This window comes from Frankliniella occidentalis, unplaced genomic scaffold (genome assembly GCF_000697945.3).
Source record: "Frankliniella occidentalis isolate FOCC.00 unplaced genomic scaffold, Focc_3.1 Scaffold12, whole genome shotgun sequence".
In the NCBI taxonomy this organism is placed as follows: Eukaryota; Metazoa; Arthropoda; class Insecta; order Thysanoptera; family Thripidae; genus Frankliniella; species Frankliniella occidentalis.
The window spans coordinates 2203029-2211967 of record NW_026267142.1 but is presented as its reverse complement, the minus strand read 5'-3'; the positions used below and the strand labels follow the sequence as shown (position 1 = coordinate 2211967).

Below are 8939 nucleotides of genomic sequence, written 5' to 3'. Positions count from 1 at the left end.
GCGGGGGGTACTGTTAATAAATTTCGTCATTCCACGATAATAATCTGTTAGAAATAGTTCGTAATTGAAATTGACGCGGTGCGGGGAGAGGCGTCGGTCGGGGAGTCTACAACGATTTGACTGGGGCGAGCATAGCGGTGGCGAGTGCGGTGGCGAGTGGAAGCCCGGTCTTGTCAGGCACACAGGTTGACCGCACCGCGCACCCGCGAGCGGAGCGGACTTTGGGACGGGCAACAAGTGACTAGCCACTAACGGCCAGGACGTTGCGGCTTCTGCTCGGGCGTTGCGAGTCTCTCTCTAAGTATTATTCGTCAATTTCGATTACGAACTGTTCGTACCGGTATAAAACAAACTATTCGTAACATCACGATTTAATGTGTCAATTGATCAGGATGTTAGAATGTGGGATCGTTCTTTTAAGACGACAACCGAGTTACAAACTGTTCGTCATTTTACGAATGTTTTCGTTACTTAAAAACAACAAATATTTTGTGCAGATAAGAACTAACAGGACATTTTCCGTCAAATTACGATATAATTTCCAACAGTGGTACGACTGGCCAGAATGTGAGAGACATCCTAACGCCTTCCTTGGCCGGCAAATTTGCCGCAGCTGCACCGGCGAGGGGATTTGGGAAACCCAGGAGGGGAAATACCTCCGCAAACCTCAGACATTTAGGATGTGGTTACACGAACAAAAGGGTCAAAAGTAAACGCTTCCAAAAATAACACTTCTCCAAAAAACCGAAGTATCATACCAGTAAATCTCATTTCGACGACTATTACCTATTGCTTGACTATTACCTGATTGACCAAAAATATGTTACCGAACGACTGACCCCACTATTACCTGAGTGAGTGGAAATTTTGGTTCAACGTCGTTACTGTTCGTTACTGTTGGCTCTTACGAATGATTTAGATGCTTACATTCAAAAAGTTGGCTCGGCGCATACTACTTAATACATTAGCTGTCACAGCTAGTGAAGGTTGCGATGACTGACGCATTTTCTGCTGTGTGTTTCTAATTTTTAGATCATATTTGCAGAGAACTTGTAATTTCGGGCCGATATGTCGGGATGTCCGATCATTGAAGAACGTGGTGATCTAGAGAAGTTACTCGGAAATAGATTTTTAAGGGTGGAACAAGGGTGGAACGACAAATCTGCATAGAGTATTCTCCTGATTATGTTGCCTTTTTTTAAGGAGTAACCCGGATTACACCCAAAAAATTCCGGATTACTTCTAATTTCCTCAGATTATACCTGGATTCCTAATAGCCGTGAGCCGGAATACCTTAGTCGTTTACCCCTCGCGATAATTGCGACTATTTAATGTATATACTCATTGGTAATTACCAGGGAGGAAATATGATAAACAGGCTTCATTCAAGGAAACCAAGGAAAAATCCGCCGTATTTAATGTCATATGATGACATTGGCCCAGTCCGCATTCTTTTTCTTAGATTACGGGACTAAGACTTAGGATCAGTGTGTGACAAACTAATCAATCATACTAAAATTCAGTCTAATTTCATGTATTAGTGGAATACTGAAGAACAGTATGACACGTTTGGTTCGTATCATACACCGCCAACATACTAATCATTAGTACGTTACTCTAAAATCGTTTTCTGGGTGCGCACTTTCCAAAAGAAGGTTCGTTTTGTAAATAGTGAGTAGGGACAGACAGAAGCGGAATCGAATGAACACAGAAGAACAACACACCTAAGCAGATCTTTCGACCGAGCGTTTGAATGGTGAATCCAGCCGTGAGCTGGAAGCCGGCCCTAGCCAGCATTATGATGGCTGAGTTGAGGTAGACGCTGGAGTCAACGTGGAACTGCGAGGCAGAAGACGCATTGTGTTGTTTTAAGCTGGCCTCGAATCTCTATGAGACTGCACATAAAGTGTAACAAAATTAGCCTCATCAAAATGTGTTCAAAGCCAGATCTGGATGATAGATTCGAATTATTATTTTTCTCGATCTGCTGGAAATATGGGAGACCAGACCCCACTATACTTGGATATGCCAAGCCGAAGTACTGTGGAAGAGGTGGGGGGAAAATCTATTCAGGTAAAAACAACTGGGAATGAGAAGACAAGGTTCACGACCATGCTGGCAATCACGGCCGACGGACGGAAACTGCCCCCGTTCATCCTCTTCAGGAGGAAGACCCTACCCAAAGATGCATTCCCGCCCGGCATCCATGTGCGCGCCCATGAGTCTGGGTCGTTTAATGAGGACATAACGAAGGACTGGCTGAAGACCGTTTGGGCGCGGCGACCTGGGGCCCTCCTGAACAAACAATCAATGCTGGTCCTCGATTCTTTCAGGGGCCATCTAACCGACTCCGTCAAGTTCCAGATAAGGGAGCTAAAGACTGACCTGGTTATCATCCCTGGAGAGATGACAAGTCTGCTCCAGCCCCTAGATGTCTCTGTCAATAAGACCTTCAAAAACAATATTGAAGAATTGTACAGTGATTGAATGCTGAATGGGGAGAAGGAATACACTCCTGCTGGAAAGATCAAGAGGCCCAGCCCTGCCATGGTGGCCACATGGGTGAAGAGGGCCTGGGGAAAAATTCCTGAAAGAATAATTGTAAAATCATTCAAAACAACCTGTATTTCCAATGCCATGGATGGACTGAAAATGACATTCTGTGGCAACACTCTGATGATGAAAATGACCCTGATTACAACAGTGATCAGGAAGAGAGCAGCAGCTCCTCAGACACATCAGGAAGTGAAGAGTAACATGAAAGTGGCATTCATGATCTTTTTTCTGATGATGAGTAACTTTTTAAGATTGAAATTGTTTTGACCAAAGCATAATGTAAATGTTTAATGTTCCTTTTCTCAATTGGAGAGTAGTTCAATGACATTTTTAGTCCTGCATGTTTACATTACTTTGTTTGTGCTTGACTTTTTATTTTGTCAATATTTAATTTATTGAGAATTTTAACAAATGAAACAGTTTGTTCCTTCAACTTCCTCTGCACTTCTTCCTTAAACTCATAAAAACACACCAAAAATACATTAGAAAGGTTTGAAATAAAATGGTTGCTCCCAATGGCTTAGGTTCACAAAAATAGTCTTTTTTTTGTTTTTTATTTTAACGTTAACAATTATTGCTAACCATAAACGGACCCGTAGCTAAGAAAATTTTCTATTTTATAGATTCGAGCAATATTTTTTGAATATAGAAGTTTGCGCCGCGTCATAGCGCCCTCTCACTCGTACAATCTGCTTTTGGAGGCCATGTAGGCATTTCACGCCTGCTCGCTGCATTGTTCTTGTTCTTGATGTGTTTTTTTTTGCGTGATATTTTTTTGAATGATAGCCTATTAATCATTACTTTTATAATTGAACACAATTTTTGGCATGAGCGCTGGGCAGCGCGCGTGGGGGGGGGGGGGGGGGGGGGGGGGGGGGGGGTGGCTGACTACTCAGAGAGCAAGGTGACTATTGTTGCTCTGGTACCCGGGCGTGGGTGGTGGAGCTGCTCAACCGGCGGTGTTGAACTATGACGCCCTGCCCCCTCGCACCCTCTCCCCAACTGTCTGGCAGAAACGGGTCCGTGTAAAAAGGGGTTCTAAAAGGGGGGGGGGGGCTTACATTCGGGGGAGGCTTATATTCAGACCATTACGGTACTACTATTGGCACTGAGTTACCAGACTTTGGCACCTCAGACAATCTCCAGACAATCCTCTGCAAGAGATGAGAATAAAGCGTCTCTGCTTACCGCTTCGCAGTTCGTGTATGTGGTCACGTTGGCAGCGGCCGGGCTCATATCCTCTAAGATGTTGCATACCGCTCGACTTTGCGTCAGACCCGACGCGAGGTCCCGCTCCATCTCTGCGAAGATTGTTGGTACCCACATACGGATTGTATTTTGGCTGTAACATAGGAACATGAGGCTGTAACATGAGAACATGAGGCTGTAACACCTGATCACAAATAAATGAAGATTGTCTTTTCTAAACACCGTGGTATTTGTTATCCTACTGAAACTGTTTGGTCCCGTGTACCGACAGATGATAAGTAAAGTGGACAAAAGGCGCATTTATGTAGACCTCAAATTTTTTTCGCAGTTGAAACTAGTTCCATCCCTTGATTAAACTAGTAGAAAATGTAGTTTTCTCAACGATAAGACCTGCAACCCGAATTCTACCATTTGACGAAATAGTTACCTATATTAAGGTATTACATTCAATGTTAGAAAAGTTATTAAAAGTGATAACAGTTTTGTTATGAAAATTCATTGAAGTTGTGAAAACCAACACTCGTTTTTTTTGTGTTTTTTTTAACTTTATAACTCGAGGCCTGTAGACGAACCATACCGGTAGCCTCCGCCTGAAAAGGAAGCAAGAAAGACAACGCATGTATAGTGAAAATTAAAATTTGTGGCCTTTAAACGAGTTGACATTTCACAACTCTTGCAATGAATTTTCACAACTTATGTACACATTTTCATACCAATTATGTTATTTATTTTCATAACATTTATGTTTTTAAATTTACAATTAATATTTGTGCTAATAATTCCAGTAAATGTTATTAAATTTGGGAAACAAATTTTTAACAGTCTACGCGTAACACTTAATTGAGGTGCACAGTGTATTATGCAAGTGAGAACCCCTTTCCATACCAGTAGAGGATGAGGGGCTGCACAATCACGGCGAACAACAGCGGTATCCGGTAGGGCGGCCGGCACAGCTTGACGAACTGCCGGCCCATGACGGCGAACGGGTTGCCCTCATTAGCGGAGTCCTGCAGGCTCTTGGGGAGCGTGAGCGAGCGCACCGGGTAGCAGTCAGCCGGCAGTCCCGTGTTGGACGAGAAGATGCTGGCCAGGACGCCGATGGACTCGCGCTGCCGCCCGCGCACGGCCAGGCTCTTGGGGGACTCGGGCAGGAGCAGCAGGAACAGGCCCGTGACGGCGTTGATGAGTGTCGTGAGGAGCATAAACACGCGCCAAGAGCGCAGCCACGAAAGCTGCAGCGGTATGATCCACATGGCGAGCCCTGAAGAAGGGAGACCTTTCTGTTGTAGAGTGTCACTAAGAACTTGCATTTTGGTGGGAAAATCTTCTTCTTTCTTTCTTTTTTATTGTCGTTTGATTCGCCGTACTAATGTTCCATGAAGATTTTGTGATTGCAGCGCTAGCGCCCCAGTTTCTAATCTTATCGAACGTTTCTGGTTGTTTGCTCAGTTTCTGGTGGTAATTTTCTGGTTTACAGGACATAGTTTGTTTGAAATGTATTTTATTTGTTGTGTTTTTCTAATTCTAAAATGTCTTTTTCCCCATATATTTTGCGGGAATTCCTCAACGATTTGGAAACGAGGAACTGAGTTTAGGTTTCCTTAATATCTGACTTTTCTGGAAAAGGCATAAAAAATCCGAACGGTGCATTTTTTGAAAGATTCTTTTCATGGAACATCTTTGAGCGTTGTGCAATAGGGCTAACCCGGTGCGCACGGAGCTTTTCTGTCCTTGTCGGAAAAGAGCCGTGCGGGCTTCGGTACCTGTTATGCCTCGCTACTCAGCAGTGGGGCGACTGATTTACGAATTTCAGAGCTCAGACAGAACTTCTTGAGGTCTGCTTTACTTTTAGCACTACAATTTACCCGTACCCCATTCTCTCAACAGTACATAGTCAAAAACGTGCGCGACCGGGCAGACTGACAGGACTATGAGTGGAAGGCTTGCATAATGATAGGGCTTGCTCGGAGCTACGCCCCTTCCTTGGAACTAACCGTAGGCTAAACGGTTTCCACCTCACGCGACGTTCCTACCAGCAACATTGTGAACGGTGAAAAAGTGGCATTTTTCGCCTAGCAGCTCGGCATCATACACGCGTGCATTGTATACTGCCTTGCCCATAACACCTACAGCGACTTAATTTCCCCAAACGCGGGTTCGTTTCACAGTTAACATGAAGGGGACAGACCAGTGAAATGGAAGGGCTTGCAACTTGCAACTGGAACGATGCTGTCCCTCTCGGTGTGCACGATTGTAACGCAACGGATGGGTCTGCAGCGGTCAAAAAAGTTACTCTTAAAAGATGCCACTAGTGGTTGACCTGGGATTTTTAGCAAATTTCGAAACAGGAGTACTAGTAAAAATGGACAAAACAATTTCATTTTTTTCGTATTCCCGCTATCTGATTTTTTTCGAGTACTTCCAATTTGAAATTTGCAAAACCCCCAGGTGAACCACTAGCGGCATCTTTTTAGAGTAAGTAGGAACTTTGTTGACAGTCGCAGACCAATCCGTTGCAGCACAATCCGGCACACCGAAAAGGACTGCATCGTCCAGGCGTAGGCGAAGATAGGAATGTTCCTGGAGACTGCACGCACCAGCGGCAGGCAAAATTAGCGTCCATCTATGCTCTTCATTGACATTTAATCCTAAGTTGACGCGGCGTGTAGTTTTTGTGTAGTGACTATTTTCCCAAACCCTTCAATTCACAGGTCCGCCCCCTTAGCTGTGTAAGAAAGATTGTTAACGTTTTTTGATCCTTACCGAAAGAACATGGATGACGAAATCAATTAAATTTAATGGTATTTCCTTGATAATTTTGCGCTTCATGAGGGCAAAATCTTAATGGACAGAATTAAATTGGGGACTTCATTACAGTGAAAATTAAATCCAGGGGGAAAAATCTTGCAGTTTTAAGGTCTAAATCAAAATCAGGGGGAGAATAAAATCTAATTTTAATTCGGGGGTTGAATACTAAATTACATTAAATTAAGTTATGAGGCTTTAACATCACGAAGAAGTTGTGTTTGAAATTTTCAGACAGTTCACTCGTGGACCACGAACATCCTCGCAACTCATCTTGGGCCTTGTCTTCTATCCAAAGTAAGAGCTCTGAAAATCGATAGCGAGCATCCCCGGACGCATCTCGGGTCTCGGGCTCGTGTGGTTTTATTTTATTTTGTGGGTTTATTTATAGAGCAACCATTGAATCCTGCCCTCGGAGATAAAAAGGATTTTTGCCCCTGAAATTGGACCTGGGTAAAATTGTTTTAATGAGGTTTTGCCCCTTTGAGAAACAATTTCAAAAGGGCTTTATGGTTTTGCCCTAGGGCAAAATATTTTGTCCGAGCGAAACATTTTGCTCTCCCAAGGACTGATTTTAAAATAAGATTAAATTCGTTTTGCCAGCCCTGCGAAAGGACTATTTATTCACCCTGGACATAACCACTTTTGACAAATCATTTTATAAGTGTCCGGCTACCGAGGGTTTTGTTCTCACTTACGTAATACAATACACTCTACACCAAAACTAGGTAGTACGAGAAATGTAGTACTGAAATTAGGCAAATATGCTCTATAATGGTAGAATTTTGGTTGTAAAGTTACCGAGAGAGTAATACTAGCGTAATTACACATAATATACTTAATATGCTTAATATACTCTACACGAAAACACCGAGTGAAAACTGACTTGGTGATATACTCCCCAGCCACCCTTTTCCAACAATGACACCGTACTGACCTGCGTGCCCAGCCGCGGAGAAAGCCTGCAATGTGCCGCCCCACATGAAGACCCTGGCACGGTACGTTTTGCCAAAAAGTTCTCCAGCATATGTCATCGACAGCGTGGCAGTGGCGATTAACCTGAAAATATTGCAAGGAATTCAGTGTAAGGAGAATAGGGTATTTCAATGGAGCGCGGAGCGGAACTGAGAAGAACAAAAGCGGATGCAGGCAGAGAGCGGTGGTGGGGACGGGCGCGCGGAGGAGCGGCCCGCCCGCCGCTCAAACTAGATGCAAATGCACGCGGTAAACGGTTAGAGATAGAGCAAAACGAACGAAATTTTCGCCCGAAGCGCTCTATTTTCGCAAGTTACCTCTTAGGAGATCATGGACGTGACCCAATGGTCAAAGGTTGTGACCATGACTCCACGCCCATGGACACAAACCCTCGCCATGATAAACGTAGACCATGAACACACAGACCATGAGAAAAACATCCCATGTCCATTATTAATACAGTTGGCCATTGATTAGTTCTGTCATGGTCTTTGTGTTCCAAACGTGTGTTCATGGACGTTCTACATGACAATGGTAATAGTAACCATGGACACATTCATGGACTTAGTTGTGACCATGAAAGCCAATTCTCATGGTCATCCCTTGCCATGGAGCACATTAGCCATGGCCATGCAATCCATCCACTATATTCTCATGGTCAACTGTTGTTTTCATGGTTTACTGGTTCCATAAATCTATGGTCACAAAAATCCATGGTTAAATTTATGTCCATGGCTCATGGACAGCCCCATGGTTTTTTTACCCAGGGTGTGCAACAGTTTTGAAAAAAAAAATGACTCAGACGCGTCCTGAGATTGCGAGTCTGGACATGTATTGCAAAGCATCGTATCGGCTGTCAATTGCCCACAAACCGCGTGAGGTACGGGCATTTCTGACCATTTTTTCTGGAATTGCCCACCCTACTACAGTTACGCCTCTTTGTTCTGAGATACACGGCGCCCTCGTGCGTTGTCCGTTGCCGACGTATGTCGCGTGAGCCAAGCACTAATATTGCAGCCGACCCCCAACGCGATCGACTAAGAGGAATAGGATGGCGGCTGAATGTCCTTATTCAATTTGTGTGGTAGGCACAGCATTTAAATTTAAGGGAATTGATTGCGTTTCCTTTGAGGTAGGTCCTCAACATTTAAGGAAACATAACAAAGATTTGTACAAGCGTGAGTGAATACTTTTGTTCGTACTAGAGATAAATAGTTGTTTCTATTGAATTGCCATTCTAGTTGTATGATTCTTTGACTAACCTTTGTACTTGGTATAATCTAATTTGTGTTTTTATGTCATTAGCATTTATATGTCGTCATTAAAAGTGATACTCGACGGGTCCTACGAGAAGAATACGATCTCGCCGTGCCGAACCAGACAAGTACGATCTC

The 8939-nt window shown here is 43.8% G+C and overlaps 2 protein-coding genes across 9 annotated transcripts in view; both read right to left on the bottom strand.

Moving 5' to 3' along the window:
- Positions 1-8939, bottom strand: part of LOC113216791 (venom carboxylesterase-6-like) — a 223571-nt gene that overhangs the window by 141559 nt on the left and 73073 nt on the right. The gene's annotated exons all lie outside the window — the stretch shown is intronic.
- The window catches only part of LOC113210639 (synaptic vesicle glycoprotein 2C-like), a 29616-nt gene that overhangs the window by 10943 nt on the left and 9734 nt on the right, over positions 1-8939 (bottom strand). The window contains exons 3-7 of one of the 3 annotated variants that reach the window (XM_052263581.1): positions 7508-7629; positions 4651-5026; positions 3745-3898; positions 2386-2450; positions 1906-2295 (exon numbers count right to left, since the gene is read on the bottom strand). In XM_052263581.1, coding sequence (XP_052119541.1) covers positions 2070-2295; positions 2386-2450; positions 3745-3898; positions 4651-5026; positions 7508-7629 — 943 coding nt within the window. In that variant the 3' untranslated portion in view covers positions 1906-2069. Of the gene's footprint in view, positions 1-1724; positions 1840-1902; positions 2451-3744; positions 3899-4650; positions 5027-7507; positions 7630-8939 lie in introns of those variants that run through there. The other 2 variants (XM_026428727.2, XM_052263580.1) reach the window with 2 other exon arrangements.